General features: G+C 41.7%; 1 protein-coding gene across 5 annotated transcripts in view; it reads left to right on the forward strand.

Annotated features, from left to right (window-relative positions):
- USP54 (ubiquitin specific peptidase 54) overlaps positions 1 to 17249 on the forward strand; it is a 260296-nt gene that overhangs the window by 202198 nt on the left and 40849 nt on the right. For 4 of the 5 annotated variants that reach the window (XM_077454554.1, XM_077454558.1, XM_077454555.1 and 1 more), the window contains exons 11-14: positions 4320 to 4490; positions 9724 to 9867; positions 9978 to 10358; positions 11278 to 11509. In XM_077454554.1, coding sequence (XP_077310680.1) covers positions 4320 to 4490; positions 9724 to 9867; positions 9978 to 10358; positions 11278 to 11509 — 928 coding nt within the window. The remainder of the gene's footprint in view (positions 1 to 4319; positions 4491 to 9723; positions 9868 to 9977; positions 10359 to 11277; positions 11510 to 17249) is intronic. The other variant, XM_077454557.1, reaches the window with a different exon arrangement.

Here is a 17249-nt window from a genome sequence, read left to right on the forward strand (position 1 = left end):
CTGACCAATCCTGCCTGGTTCTGCCCTCCCCCCTGTAAACTGACCATGGTTTATCATGGTCGCTGAGTCCTGACACCGTGGTCAGTTTACGTGCCTCCATCATCCGCTGCTCTCCTCTGTCCTCTCCCCCCTTCTTCCCTGCCTGTGAGCTCCGATACGCTCCCCGGCCCTCCCCTTCTGCTGCTAAAATAGTGTCTGTTAATCTCGTCTGGTATAGTAAAAGTGTCCCAGTGTAAAGCTTTTGTAAAAAATAAGCCAATGTATACCTTATTCATAGCACCGTTCACGTGACTGGCTGCCTCTCTCCTCTCCTCCTCCTGGCTGACATCAGCAGATGACGGTCTATCATATGAGCGCCCAGGGGCGCTATAAGATGAGGTATACAGGGGCTTATTTTTTTACAAAACGCATACACTGGGGCCACATCATTTACTATAATAGACGAGATTGTAACAAGACACTGTGGCTTATCAACCACTTTAATTTATTTCGGTAATTAAATAAAAAAACTGAAACTCATAATATATAGATTCATTACCCACAGAGCGATATATTTCTTTATTTTAATGATTATGGGTTACAGCTAATGAAAGCCCAAAAGTCAGTATCTCGGAAAATTTTAATATTGCATAGGACCATTAAAAAATATCAATACAGAAATGTTGGCTTACTGAAAAGTATGTCCATGTACAGTATAGTATGCACTCAATACTTGGTCTGGGCTTTTGTATGAATTACTGCATCAATGTGGCTTGGCATGGAGGCAATCTGCCTGTGGCACTGCTAAGGTGTTATGGAAGCCCAAGTTGCTTTTGATAAGGGCCTCAGCTTGTCTGCATTGTTGGGTCTGGTGTCTCTCATCTTCCTTTAGACAATACCCCACAGATTCTCCATGGAGTTTAGGTCAGGCAAGTGTGCTGGCCAATCAAACATGATGATGCCATGAACATTAAATCAGGAGTTGGTACTTTTGGCAGTGTAGGCAGGTGCCAAGTCCTGCGGAAAAATGAAATTGCCATCTACAGTAAGCTGGTCAGCAGAGGAAAGCATGAAGTGCTCTAGCATTTCCTGGTAGAGGGCTGCGCTGACTTTGGACTTGACAAAACAGTGGACCAACACCAGCAGATGACATGACTCCCCAAATCATCACTGACTGTGGAAACATCACACTGGACTTCCTGCAACTTGGATTCTGTACCACTCCACTCTTCCTCAAGACTCTCAGACCTTGATTTCCAAATGAAATGCAAATGTATATACATCCAAAAACAAAACTTTGGACCACTGGCAAACAGTCAAGTCCTCTTTCTCCGTAGCCCAGGTAAGACGCTTCTGACGTTGTCTCTGGTTCAGGAGTGGCTTGACACAAGGAATACGACAGTTGTGGGCTATGTCCTAGATACATTTGTGTGTGTGTGTGTGTGTGTGTGCGGTCGCTCTTGCAGCACTCACACCAGCCATAGTCCACTTCTTGTGAATCTCCCTCAAAATTCTTGAATGGCCTTTGCTTCACAATCCTCTCAAGGCTATGGTTATCCCTGTTGATTGTGCACCTTTTTCTACCACATTTTTTCCTTCCAGTCAACTTTCCATTAATATTCTTGGATGCAGCACTCTTTGAACAGCCAGCTTCTTTAGCAATGACCTTTTGTGACTTAGGCTCCTTTCACACGGGACATATCCGTAATGATTCGCCCAGTGAATGCTCAGTGGGGATCGCTCTGTTGATCCCCGCTGAGCCGGCAGATGACAGGGTGGTCCCTGCACACTGCCAGATCTCCGCTCTCCTCTATGGGGGATCGGATAAACACGGACCATCTGTCCGTGTTCATCCGATCCACTCTGCAGACGAATAGAAAAATAGGATTTTCCTCCGTCTGCAGAATCGGACCATATCGGAGACGGATGATATCGGGTGTCAGCGGATGTTCATCCGCTGACACCCGCTATCCCATAGGGATGCATGTATGTCCGTATTTCATCTGAAAATGGATGGATGAAATACGGACATACTGTCCGCACGTGTGAAAGGGGCCTTATCCTTCTTGAGGCAAGATTCAATGATTGTATTCTGGACAACTGTCAAATCAGCAGTCTTCTCCATGATTGTGTAACCTACTGAACCAGTCTGAGAGGCCATTTAAAGGCTCAGGAAACCTTCACAGGTGTTTTGAGTCAATTGGCTGATTAGAGTGTGACACCATGAGTCTACAATATTAAACTTTTTTCACAATATTTAAATTTTCTGAGATACAGAATTTAGGGTTTTCACTAGCTGTAAGCCATAATCATCAAAATTAAAAGAAAGAAGTGCTTGAATATATAACTCTGTGTGTAATGAATACATATAATATATGTGTTTCACTTTTTGAACTGAAATAAATTAACTTTTTGATGATATTCAAATGTGTGTGTGTGTGTGTATATCATTTATTTATATTTTTTGCAAATTCATTAATTAAAATGTCCTACATTAGTAGGTTAATAAGATGCAAAAAAAAAAAAAAACACTCATGTACAGTACAGTATAGAGGAAAACTATGGTCATAGTAAAAATAAACAAGTACATAAAACCACAAAATGCATAGACATCCAGACCGAGAATGCAATCACCTAGTCAGTTACCAGGGAAGAGACCAACATAGAACTGAACTAATGTGGACCAGAACCTCACAAAAACCGTTGAAATGAATAGGACAGAATATTTTTCCTTTAATTTGGGAAGCAGGTAAGTATTGTGAGAACTCAAAGACAAGGTGGGAATGTGGTAGAGAAGGGGTAGGGGAATAGAGGGTAGACAGAGAAAAGAAAAGTGGAGGGGGGATGGTGGGAGGTTCACTGCAAGGAGCACAGCAAGATGCAGTGACTTACTGAGTGTCCAATCTAAAAATGGCTTTACCCTCGTCTGGGAATTGTAAACCTGTTCCAATGGATCCAGTATGTTTATATATTAGTACTCACAGCACTTTGGAAGCCCTGTGCAAGACATAATAAGCATTGATTTAGATAATTGCTATACTGTAGCGTTAAGTTAAAAGGTCTGCTGCAGTAGGTTAAAAAAAAGTTTTATATTAATATGATACTGGAAAAAGTGCTGCGCTGCTGTCTAAATACCTAGTGACTTTTAATAATCTGTGCAAAATATGTGTATGTTGTTAAAGGATGCCGTCCATTTACATTTCTTTAGAATTAATGCGGCCATGCTGCCTTGCTCGTCTTACAAGAAAACCTATAAAGAATCTCCCATAGAGTAGTAGTTGAAGTAAATGAATAATTTATTTAAAATGAAAAGCACTTTAACATTGCATTGAAGGTGTGAGAAAATACTGGTACAAACTTCCTTTATATGTCATTTCTGGTCTGCGTCTACCTCGGCTCTGCCCTACGCATTTTGTCACGGTCACGCGACTTCCTCAGGGGAAACAGCCGGGTTGACAGGCAGTCCTTATATACATCATTGAATCTAAAGGGATGGTGGCCATTTTGTTGAAGCCTATGGAGAACCAATACTTGGCAACCATCTTCGCAAGGATAACTCAATAGGGAATTACATGTGGCCATGTTCTCAAAGATCATACTAGGCACGGCCGCCATATTACTATAGACTATGGCTTAGAATAGAGAGCTTAGTGACTAGGTCGCAAAATAATGCAGCGGCCATGTTTAAGAAGTAAAAAGCCATAACATAATAGTGCCCAAAAGATTTTGCAATAGATGATTTGTACTGTGAGTGCCCACACAAGGCAGTTTCTTTTATTGTGATTGGTACTTGGGCAGATCTTCAAACAGGCTGCCTCTCTCTAAACATCAATCCAAGGTTGTTGACCTTGGTTTGACCAAATGACTAGTAACTAAATGACCAATGTCTTGGCTTTTATATTGTGACCAGCCATTTGTGACCTCAGTGAAAGTAAATATTTTAGTGCTTCTGTAACCATTTTTTTAATCTTATGGCAAGAATTTAAAAAAATAATTTTTTATTTTTTTGAAAGTAGGCTTGCTTTAATGCAGCTACTTTTTCTCACTTCCTAAATATGCTTTAGTATGCTTACAGGTAAAGGATGTTTACTTTCTGACACTTGTACTTTTTTTTTCTCAAGTCCCTTATGAGAGTTTGGCAGCACATAGAATGTTCTTGCTCATCTGAGCTCATGCCCAAGGCAACTTGTTAGATTTCTTATTTCTTATTACTTTCTTTGCTCCATTTTTTTTATAATTTAACTAATGTGCCTGTTGGTAGCCTTTTTCTGAGCTAAACGTAAGATATGTGAAATCTTTTTTTTCTTCTAAATTGCTGTGATCTCTGTATTCTCCATTAGGCAGGGAGCCATCTATCTCCAGTGATACAAGGACAGACTCTTCCACAGACAGCTGTCACTATAAGCACTCACATCATGAGTCTGTGGTGAGCCATTTCTCCTCTGACTCACAAGGCACTGTCATCTACAACCTTGAGAACGATGCTGCGTCGCAGAGCAGCAGAGATACGGGTATGTATGATGTATTGAGAATCTTCTGCACAACTAGATTTTCAATCCATATGTTGACTGATGCAAAGCAACAGTTTGAGTTTAACTATGGCCTCATCAGCAGCACATTCTCACCTTCACTGTGAATTTTCTGTGTTTTTTTTTTTTTTCTTATCGTACATCATGTGGCACAGAGCCATATAGTTACTATGTGGGTTATAGGCCACCTTCAGGTGATGGACACTGGCATGCCCTAAGACAAAAAGTGCACTCCTATATAACCCCTCCCACTACTAGGAGTATTTCAGTTTTTTCGCCGGTGTTGGTCACGAGTCTCTTTTTGGCCGAATTGAATGGTACCCAGGCCTTGTATCCGAAGAAACAAGGTCTTGCCTGTAACATTTCTCTTTTTAGAGAGCTGGACCCCAGAATCCAGTACTTTTTGGTAGGAAAGCCATAAAGTTTTACTGGCGGGATGCTATTACAGGTCCAGGATTGTGAGTTTCCTCGAGGATCCCCAGCTCCTGAAGGTTTAACGGAACCCTCAGTGAAGGGTGAAGATTGGGTCTGTTGATTTACCACAGAAATCCGGTGGGAAAGGTAAGTGGAATTTTCTAAGACATTTTTAATATTTTCTTATGAATGTCTCCTTTAAATTTGTAAACGTTCAGCGTGGGAAGGGAGGTTTTAAAAGGCGCCATTTGTGTTTCATGATGCTGGATGGACATGAGCAAAGGTGGTATTAAGAGATTTGGTGACACAGGCATTCTTTTTTTGACACATTTAGAGCATCACGCTGGGCATTAATAGCAGCAATAGAGCGCCTGCTCGCAACACTACAACCCCCATGTATATTACCCATTTTAGATCTCAAACATCAAAACCGTTCCTTTTGCATCGAGTCAATACAATCAGTAGTCTCCATCCAACAAGGGGGGGAACTGCTGGCGTCAGTCGACATCAAGGATGCTTATCACCATGTGCCAATTTTCCCCCGCTTATCAGAAATTTCTACGCTTCGAGGTAGAAAATCTTCATTTTCAGTTTGTAGTTCTACCTTTTGGTCTGGCTACTGCACCTCGAGCGTTTACAAAGGTCCTGGCTCCTCCTTTAGCCAGGTTAAGGGCCAAAGGTATAACAATACTAGCCTACTTAGACGATCTACTCTTGATAGATCAATCCGTAGCCCCCTTAAACCAAACTTTGGTCACTGCAGTCAGCTACCTGGAAGACCTAGGTTGGGTTCTCAACCTAGGGAAATCCTCCTTGTTTCTGCCTGAGGAAAGGATCAGTTCCATAAAGGAACTGATTGAGTTGGTCAAAACAAAGAAAAATCCTTCTATTCGACTTTGCATGAAATGTTTGGGAAAGATGGTAGCTTCTTTCTAGGCTGTTCCTTATGCACAGTTTCATTCAAGACTGCTACAAAACAGTATCCTGTCTACTTGGAACAAGAAGGTCCAAGCTCTGGACTTCCCAATGCATTTATCTCTCAATGTGCGTCAGCGCCTCAATTGGTGGTTGATATCCAAGAATCTTCAAAATCCTTTCTACCAGTCACCTGGAAGGTGGTAACAGATGCCATCCTTCTGGGCTGGGGAGCAGTCCTGGAAGAAGCATCTGTCCAGGGGAAATGGTCCATATCAGAGAGGACCATGCTCATCAATATTCTAGAGATTCAGGCAGTAGGCCTGGCCCTGGAGGCCTGGACGCTCAGACTACAGAATTATCCTGTCAGGATTCAATCTGACAATGCCACAACAGTGGCCTACATCAATCACCAAGGGGGCACGAGAAGTCTTGTGGCCCAGAGAGAGGTGAATCATATTCTTTCTTGGGCAGAAAGCAACATTCCTTGCTTATCAGAAATTTTCATTCCAGGGAAAGAGAATTGGCAGCCGTACTACTTAAGTCGCCAATCATTGTTCCCGGAAGAATGGTTCCTTCATCCCAAGATCTTTCTGTCAATGTGTCAAAAATGGGGAGTTCCGGATGTGGATCTGTTTGCGTCCAGGTTCAACAACAAGATCGACAACTTTGTGTTAAGGACAAGGGATCCAATGGCATGTAGAAAAGATGCCTTGGTCTTTCCGTCGGATCAGTTCTCACTGATCTATTCATTCCCTCCTGTTCTGCTGCTTCTGCAGCTTCTTCGCAGGATCAAGCAAGAAGGGAATGAGGTGATTCTTGCGGCCCAGGAGATCTTGTTTGCAGACATCATAAAAATGGAGGTAGGGGACCCTTGGACCCTACCACTGTGGCCACACCTTCTCTCGCAAGGTCTGTTATTCCATCCTACCTTGCAAATGCTAAATTTAATGTTTTGGCTATTGAGACCCACATTCTAAAGGACCGTGGGCTTCCAACTTCAGTAGTTCCTACTGTGGTTAATGCTAGGAAGCCGGTCTCCAGAATCATATACTATAGAGTCTGGAAGGCATATGTCTCCTGGTGTGAATCCAGGGGTTGGCACCCCAGAAAATATCATATGTAGGATCCTTGAATTCCTACAGATGAGATTAGAGATAAAGCTGGCCTTGAGTACTATCAAGGGCCAGGTGTCGGCCTTAACTGTATTTTTTCAATGTCCACTTGCTTCACACTCTGGTTTGTAACTTTATTCAGGTGGTAATGCGGATTAATCCCCCAGTTAGATCACCCCTGAACCCTTGGTACTTAAATTTAGTCCTATTGGCTTTATAAAAGCAGCCTTTTTGAGCCAATTCGAGACATTCCTTTGGTCCTCTTGACTAGGAAAATAGTTTTCTTGGTTGCCATATCTTCTGCAAGAAGAGTATCGGAGTTGGCTGCCCTTTCTTGTAAAGAGCCATATTTGATTATTCATAAGGATAAAGTTGTATTGCGACCTCATCCTAATTTCCTACCGAAGGTGGTATCATGTTTTAATTTAAACCAGGATATGGTTCTGCCTTCATTTTTTCGAGAACCTTGTTGTGGTGAGGGCATTCAAGGTCTATTTAAAAGTGACAACTCAGATTCGTAAAACAGATGTTTTGTTTGTGTTGGCAGAAGGTCCTAAGAGAGGACAGGCAGCATCGAAGTCTACTATTTCTAAATGGATTAGTCAAGTGATTGTTCAAGCTTATGGTTTAAAGAGGAAAATTCCTCTTTTTCATATTAAAGCGAACTCTACCAGGGCTGTTGGTGCTTCTTGGGCAGTGCATCACCAAGCCTCTATGGCTCAGAACTACTAGGCTGCAACTTGGTCTCCAGTCCATACATTTACCAGATTTCATCAAGTAGATGTAAAAGGTCATGAAGATATCGCCTTTGGGTGCAGTGTACAGGCTGCAGTATAAGTCCTCCAGTCTCTTGGTGCCCTACTTTTGTTGTGTCTCTCTCCATGTAGTTGCCATTGCTATGGGACATCCCATATAGTAACTGCTATGACTCTGTGTCCCATGATGTACTTCAAAGAAAAGGATTTTACAGGTAAGCTGTTAAAAAAAAAAAAAAAAAAAAAAAAATCCTATTTTTCTTTTTTTTTAGGTATCTAAGTAGGTTGCATGTTTAACTGAGATAGATTTATATAGCCATTTATTATGGTGATCTCCAGCATATCAGACCAACATCTCCTAAACTGAGACATGAGGTTAATGAGAAATTATGCTGCAACAGTTTAAATTTAAAAGAAAAAATTGCTATCAAGAAGCTTTAAAAAATAATCCAGTCTCATGGATGCAATCATGAGACATAACAGGTTAGCCACGTTTTTGGCAAACACAAATTCTGGTTACCGTTTGATGGATTTTTCAGTCTGTTTTGCTTTGCAAACACATCAACTCATAATTCGTGTATTTGCTACATTTAAGCTGCTTTAAGGCCCATTTCACATGAGCAGAACGATCGGGTCCACCTGTCCGTTATTCAAGCAGACCTGATCTGATGACCCATTGTTCTCTATGGCGGTGGTCATCAACCATGTCCTCAGGGCCCACTAACAGGCCAGGTTTTATGGTTTTGCCTTGGGGAGATGCAGACTAGAATACTGCAATCACTGAGCAGAGAATTATATCACCTGTGATGTATTTCAGTTATCTTGCAAACCTGGCCTGTTAGTGGGCCCTGAGGACAGGGTTGATGACCACTGCTCTATGGAAAAGCAGATGTAAATGGACATGTGTCCGTTTACACCAACCTGCACCTGATCTGAGCTGGGCCACCAAAAACAGACAAATGGGGATCCGTTCCATCCAGCAGAATGCATCAGATGACAGTCAGAAACGGATAGATGGGCTATTTCCATCCAACCGCCCCATAGACAACAGCAGGCTGTGTTTATGTCCACTGCATAAGCTGAGCGAACATGGACCGCTCATCTGCCTGCTCAGTGGGGATCAGGTAACTGATTCTCCGCTGAGCAGGTGAATTTGCTTGACGGAGTCTGTGTGACAGAGGTCTAAAGTGTATGTATAGACATTTTTGGGGGTTTTAGAGTATGGAGGGGTTGAAACCCCTGCCATTTTTTTTTTATTTGCTACCTGGGCACCATTGAGGAACTTTTCTTTGACCCTGTCCCAGGGACGCAACAGGAAGTTAGAGAAATTTACCAAAAGTGATGCAAATTCCATGCATAGTTGTCTGCCAGAACAGGTATCCCCATTGAGTCCCTTGCCTATTGTTCTGGGGGACACTCTAAAATGTTGGGTTTTCACTAACTTTCTGTTTTGGCAATAACAGTCACCACTGCAAATGGAGGGGTGAATCTCTCTATTTAAACCTAAAACAATTTTTTGCCTGGGAATGCACTTTTATTCTTCATACCCATGTTTCTTTTGATATGGGTTTTTTCAATTGTTAAGGTCCTTTGATGGTACATCTGCATCCTGATGTGGTACACTGGGACCAAAACATGTCTGCAGCTGTGTGCCCAAAAACAAGGGCTGTACAGTTGCTAGAGCCATGATGTTGACAACAGTCATAGGTCATAGTTATAATTATAGTCTTTGGTTATAATGTAAATGTTGGCAACCAAAAACATAGCCTCCTAAATGATGATTGCTGTCATTTGGCAGTGAGTCCCTGTCCATACGATGTTGCTCAAGCACAGTTTCCTTTCCATTTTACCTGAATTCATCCACCATCCTATGGGGCAGAGAAAAATCATCTGCTTCACAGTGCCTGAGCACATTGTAGCTAATTGGCTCACAATTAAAATTGTTCTCGTTACAAGGACTCTTGGGCTATGAGATCACTTTTTTTTATTTATTTTTTTATTATTTTTTGCGATCAGGGCATCTAACAGACAGCGAGTGTAGTCAGCGACACTTTTCAAGGAAAGGACCTTTGACTGACCGAAAACGAAGTTCCAGCCGACCTCGGAGAAAAGGAGATGAATCCCAATCATCAGGTTATCATAGTGAAGGTCTGCTTTGCGGTATTAACAGGCTTCTTACTCTTTACTATTCTGTTCTTTTCATTCATTGTGTTTCTTTTTTTTTTTGTGACATGCTGCTTTCTGATTTGTTTTGCTTTTTGCTGTATTAGGTGAAACGCTGAAGGAGAAGCAGGCTCCAAGAGCTGGACTGAAACTTTCCAGCAGTTCAAGTAGACTGAGAGACTTTAAAGCAACAGTTAGCAATATGATTCACAACAGACCATCGCAGGCATCGCAGACAACTCAAAGCTTGCATCATGTTGGAAGTGCTGTAGATCAGACAGAGATTAAGCCACTCTCCAGTTTAGCTGTACAACCTAGAGACTGGGAGCTGGAAAACAACAGCAATGAGGCAAAGTCTGGCTTATCCTGTAGGTATCGGCCTACCTGGCGCCCCAAACGGGAGCCCTTAAATGTGGACAGTATATTCAGGTCAGAAAAGAGGATCATTCCTACATATAGTCCACTGAGTCCCTTTTCAGAAGACTGCGGTAAGTTTTTTTTGGAAAAGATTTTTAGAACAACTAAATGTGCTAATGCCATCATTGTATCAAATTGTTACCCTCATGGTATTGATCGTTAACAACATAAATGGGAATTTTTTTGCCAATCGATGCACTTGCATGCACTGTTTACGATCAATTTCCCTACTAATGTTTAGAAAATCGTTTGATTATGCAAAACAATTATGACATGACCGGTCTTTCTTCTGGCATAAAACTATGCATTTTTAGAATCAAAAAAGCCCCCATTAACATTTCTAAAGTCATAGGATCAGGCTTATCGAACGCTTTTTCAAACTATTTCCTATCCATGTATGGCCAGCTTTACACCCTAAATATGGGTGTAACATGTTCAAGGTGAACTTATCCTTTCAGGTTTCCTGTATAAAGTTTGCTTTCCTCCAAGAGACATTCACCAAAGTTTTTCTACCCTGGCTTCCTTGCTACTGTCAGTAACCCTGTTCTATAGGATAATGTGTGAAAATTTATATATAGATATATATATATCTATATATATATATATATATATATATATATATATATATATATATATATATATTCTTTAAACACGTAATTATGTGTTTTTGTTTTGTTTTTTTATAAATTGGATTTCGTCAGCTAAAGAGTTTTTTGGGGGGGAAAAAAAACCTCCTGTCTCATCTTATTAATTTAACTGATTCAGTCATATATAGTATTTGATGTTAGTCTTAATACTTTTTTTATGCTAATTTGTAATTTTTACACTAATGCAGTCACCTGTTAGTGTTGGCACACTTTCCTGATATCTGGTCTTGTCTATTTGTATATCGCGCCATACACAAAATTACTGGGATAATGAATGGGGACCACATTTCAGTAAACTTTTGTTTTGATTTTGCCTTTACTATCTTGCCCTTTATGCAAATAGCCAAGGAATTTCCAGTCAGTGAACGAGAGAACGGCAACTCTGATTCAAAGGAGATGCATCCATGTGTGAAATACAGGAACTGGGGCATGGGACGTGGCGCTCCTCATCTTGGAGATCACCAGCAGCCCCGTCTCATCCAGAGGATGGAGTCTGGCTATGAAAGTAGTGAACGAAACAGCAATAGTCCCGTCAGCATGGACTTGCCTTTATCAGAAAACTGTAGTGCTTTTCGGTAAGAACTCTGGAGATAAACCTATTTATGAACGCAATAATGAAATAACATCACCACCAATACTGTAAACAGAAAGCTAGTTTGCTTCAGACCTTGTGAATTCATGTTAAAGATGTTATCAGCTACTCAGACGTGTTAAGTGAAAATCATAGGACAGTATATGTAGTCCTGGATAATAAACGCTAGAAGTAAAATAAAAAAAAAGTCGGTGGACTGTAACTCAAAGCTACTAATGGACCTTTAAGTGGAACATGTCACATGAGACTAGCTCCCCAACATCATTTACTGTAGTTATTTCTTTAAAGGTCCACTCTCATGTCACTCTCAGACCTAATGGATAAAACCTTCAAGTCCCCTGATGGCAGTTTAGCTTGCAGGGAAGAAAAACACATTCCCAGTAGTGAATTACTTTGTTAGATAAAATAAAGGCAAGCATAGTCACTCTCAAAGAAATACTTGAAAACTGTTCTATATCTGGCTTATAGGAATGCTTTTGTTACTCCCAAAAGAGCCCTGAATTGGCGTAAAAAACATTGAGCAGTCATGATGATGATCCTGGAAACATGTAAACTGTATGCAGGATGGCTTTAATGCAATTTTAAGCGTGAATCTTTGCTTTCTTTTTATATCTAATATAACCGGAAGCACTATTTTAATATTTACATAGTTGGTAATGTTGAATAAAAACATTAATCTATCCGGTTCAACCTATGTGTATGTGTTACTTCCATTTTTCATAAATCTGTATATTGCATCCACTAAGATGCCCATCTAAACAATTTTTGACATCACTAACTGTGGAAGGGAGTTTTTAAATCCTTACATCTCTAAACGTAAAGAACCCCTTACGCAGTTTAAGGTTAGACCGTTTCTCATCCAACTTCATTGAGTGGCGGCATGTCTTCCTAAAGTGGTTGTAAAGGCAGACGGTTTTTATCTTAATGAATTCTATGCATTAAGATAAAAAAAACCTGTGTGCCAGCCTCCCTCAGCCCCCCTAATACTTACCTGAACCCCATCTCTATCCAGCAATGTGCACAACTGCCTTGGCCGTCTGAGATTCTCCACCCTGATTGGCTGAGACACAGCAGCAGTGCCATTGCCACTGCTATTGATCAAAGTCAGTTAGCCAATCAGGAGAGAGGGGGGTGGGTCCAAACCACGGCTCTGTGTCTGAATCGACACAGAGCTGTGGCTCGGCTCAGGCAGCCCCATAGCAAGCTGCTTGCTGTGGGGGCACTCAACTATAGGAAGGGGCCTGAAGTGCCGAAGAGGGACCGAGAAGAGGAGGATCCAGGCTGCCCTGTGCAAAACCACTGCACAGAGCAGGTAAACATAACATGTTTGTTAATTTACAGAAAAAATAAAAACCAAGACTTTAGTATCACTTTAAAAGACTGAATAGTTTCCTCTCTATGCTATCTCCTCTTAACTTATTCTCCATGGAGAAGAGATGCTTAATATGTTTGTAGTTGCTCCTCATAACTGAGGTCCTTCAGCCCACCTATTCGCTTTGTTACCATTCTTTGGACACGCTCCAATTCTAACACATCCTTCCTGAGTGACAAGAACTGGATGACATACTCAAGATATGGGCGAACCACAGTTTTGTGAAGTGGTTGAAATTTTTGTTTCTTGAATACATGCTAATAGCCTTGCTTACAATCTCTCTAAAATTGTAGCTTTGAAAGGCTCCAATCAAAGGATACTTCTGATTAAGGTCCCTTTCACACTTGTGCTACTCCGGACTGCAAAATCGAATGACAAGTCGTACCCCATGATTTCCAATTAGTATCATTCATATCTGTGAGACTTCAAGTCGCACCGACTTCAAAGTTGCTTTGGTCCGACTAATATGAGTTGAAGTCCATAGACCTCGAGTTTACACAGGCATTCCCTTGAATTGTGGTAAAAATGCAGTGTAAAAAGGGCCTACCGTATATACTCGAGTATAGGCCGACCCGAATATAAGCCGAGGCCCCCAATTTACCCCCAAAAAAACTGGCAAACTTATTGACTCGTGTATAAGCCGAGGGTGAGACATGCCTGTCCATCCCTGTGTGTGTGTCCGTCCCTGTGTGTCCGTCCATCCCTGTGTGTCCGTCCATCCCTGTGTGTGTGTGTGTGTGTGTCCATCCATCCATCCATCCATCCCTGTGTGTGTGTGTGTCCATCCATCCATCCATCCCTGTGTGTGTGTGTGTCCATCCATCCATCCATCCCTGTGTGTGTGTGTCTCCATCCATCCATCCATCCCTGTGTGTGTGTGTCTCCATCCATCCATCCATCCCTGTGTGTGTGTGTCTCCATCCATCCATCCATCCATCCATCCCTGTGTGTGTGTGTGTCTCCATCCATCCATCCCTGTGTGTGTGTGTCCATGTGTGTGTGTGTGTGTGTGTGTGTGTGTGTCCAGCCTACCTGTGTCCCGAGCCTCCGTCCCGTGCCTTGCCTCCTTGCCTCCGTCCCGTGCCGTGTCTTGCCTCCGTCCCGTGCCGTGCCTTGCCTCCTTGCCTCCGTCCCGTGTCGTGCCTTGCCTCCGTCCCGTCCCGTGCCGTGCCTTGCCTTGCCTCCGTCCCGTGCCTTGCCAGGATCGCCGCTCTTCGTCGGCGCCTCGGCGGACATACTACAATTCGAAAGCCGCGCCTCCGCCTCCGCCTTCGCCTGTGATAGGCGGAACACTGAATTTCCCAGCAGCCTGTGTTCCGCCTATCACGGACATCGTCTCATCCTCGTACTACGGACGAGGATGAGACGATGTCAGTGATAGGCGGAACACAGGCTGCTGGGAAATTCAGTGTTCCGCCTATCACAGGCGGAGGCGGAGGCGCGGCTTTCAAATTGTAGTATGTCCGCCGTCTGTCTGCTCGATACGCTGATCGAGCAGTCAGACGGCGATGACTCGAGTATAAGCCGAGGGGGGCACTTTCAGCCTCAAAAAAGAGGCTGAAAATCTCGGCTTATACTCGAGTATATACGGTAAGTTTTTGTGGCAGGTCGATATGTTCTGTGTCAGAGACCTGTCCTGTATGAATAAGGCCTTATTAACACTGGCACGCCTGTATTTAGAATTTTTAAATGAGAGAGAAGTCACCTGGGAGCTATAAAGACATATTATCTCTCCCAGGTGACTGTTTCCTGTGTTTTAGATATTCTTGCTTTAAAGCAGGTTTGGCCTTGTTTAGGTGCATTTACACATTTAGATGTGTGTTAGAGTATCTACTTGGATCTTGGATGCGCAGCATTTTTTTTTCTAAAAACATGTAAACCCTTAAATGCAGTGTGAATGGCACCATTGAAAAGCCATTACATGTATTTATATGCATTTAGAAATGTGGATGCTTGCAACTATAGCTACGGCTGACTTATAAATGCTGTATATAATTGGACTTTTAAAAAACAAAATGCATAGTGAAAATGTACACAAAACACCTTTAAAACAATAATATAAAATCTTACGCACTTTGTGTGATTTTGGCCTCTTTCACACGGGTATCATCCATTCAGTAGCAGTAATTAAGGGGCGCTCTGAAATCTAAATGTGAAAGATTAATCCACCATTATCAATAACAGTGGCATTGATAGAAAATACTTAAAACAATAATCTAATCACCATATACAAAAACAAATCTAATATCAATAAATAAAAATATCAATGAATAAAATATGCTGGACATTGGTGAACCACCAATCAAAAAATAAAGTCCCAATAACGTGTCTCTACATAGATAAATTCTGCAGATCCAAGTGTAGAAACAAATGTTAATTGTGATATAGTAGCAAATCGGAAAAGCTTGCGACTCCCTCCACCAAATACGCAGCAATACACCAGTTGTGAAGATGTAAGTCCAAACTGCTTACCAGATTCGTTTGACCACTTTAATTAAAAAGTAAGTCAAACAGCGCCTGTACAGGATAATGCCTGCTCATATGGATATGATAGATGATATGTCCCCCTTCACAGACTCAGGCGGCAGATATGAAAAAATAATACAAAAGGATCCATAGCGTAATACTGACTTTAATAAAAAATAAATATAAAAGCAGACAGCCAAATGGCTCCTTACGTGGTTGTGTGCCTGACCTGGCACTAGGGCTGCTCGCTTTGACCAAAAAACTCACTCTCCGACCAAACAAAAAGGTCCTTCCGCATTCGCTATTGCTTTTACATCTGTTTTCATCTGTTTTCAATTCACATCCGTTTTTAGATCCACCTGCTGTTCTCCTTAACCATGACTCATCCCTGCTGTCAGTGGAGGATTCCCTACTGATAGCAGAATGTAAACAAAAAAGCTAACATAAAAAATGTAATAAAAGGTATGTTCACCAAAAAACTTCTATAGAAACTTCTATAGAAAATAAAAATGCAAAGACATATTTTGACAAGTCCTTTATTCAAAAAATATTAAATGTTGTCCCATGTACGTTCATCATAAATCACGATGAACAACAGGTGTCAACCTGCATGAAAAAAGAAATAAAAATTTACTTCTGTGCACTTCATCGCTTGCCTCCTGCTGACTGGCACTGAAGTAAAGGCACAGGGTCACCCAGTATTGTCCTTAGGCAGTGTCAGTAGGCGGGAGGCAAGAAGAAGAGCAGTTGGGTGTCGGCGGGAGTTTTTTGGGGGGTTTTTTCAAGTGGGTCAGCGACCTATCGTTCATCAGGTTTAATGATGGATGTACATCAGGGGACATATTTATTGAAAGGGCTTGTCAAAAACTGTTGCATTTTTATTTACTACTGACTATTTTTATTGGTGAATGAGTAGGGGTACTATGTACCTCTACTCATTCACATGGAGGGGGACTGGTATTTGGGGGCCAAAGGGAGATTATTGTCACCAGCACACCAAGATCGCCAAAAATTATTCCAAAGATTTAATTCAGCGATCACATCGTTGCAGCAGAAAGCAAGGTTTCGGAGCCACGCAAGACCTCTATCAGACATGTGACAAACCGGTATTTGGGGGCCTGCTTGTTTAAGGGGGGGCTCCAGATTCTGACGAATCACCCCTTTCACCCTCCTAACCACCAGGCCAGCGTTGTGGGGAAGAGGCTCTTGTCCTCATCAACAGTAGGACAAGGTTACTGAAGACCGATATAAATACCTCTGTGGTAGTGCTGCTAAATGCATAAACATAAATCCATAAATTAATAATCTATATAATCAAACTTCATAAAGGTACAAATGCCACTATGCAAAATAAAAAATGCAGGGTGATGGAAAATATGATACAAGTAGTCCACAATATAGGTGCAAATGCCAATGTGCAAAATATTAGAAAAATAAATAGTGATAAAAAAATGATGAAAAAAGTCCACAATAAGAGAAGAGAATCTTCTAACGGATAACAACTCTACAAAGTCTCTAATAGTGAACTGTGTTTCACGATTACACAATGTGATTCCACTCTGACTTGTGCCCCCTTCACCGAATGCAATGCAGGCTCACCTCCAGCATAGACCCCTAGTGGGTCAAATGGGCTTATATGCTGATAATCTGGTTACTTAGGACACTGTGTGATTCCCCTTTAAGGAGGACTCCACAGTCACCAGCAACTCCAAGATGACATGGAAAGACAACAGTGCTTCCAGTAGTGCAGTACCCAGGTGTAATAATAATATAGAGGACATTGCTAGACTGCATTTTTGAAATTGAAACACTATAAAGCAAATTTGGGAAAAAGAGGGAAAATCAAATTGTGTAAACTTGCTGCTTGTTGCACTAGTTTTTCCTT

The sequence above is a fragment of the Lithobates pipiens genome, unplaced genomic scaffold (assembly GCF_037356315.1).
Source record: "Lithobates pipiens isolate NorthernLeopardFrog02 unplaced genomic scaffold, aLitPip1_a1.2 Scaffold_25, whole genome shotgun sequence".
Classification (NCBI taxonomy): domain Eukaryota; kingdom Metazoa; phylum Chordata; class Amphibia; order Anura; family Ranidae; genus Lithobates; species Lithobates pipiens.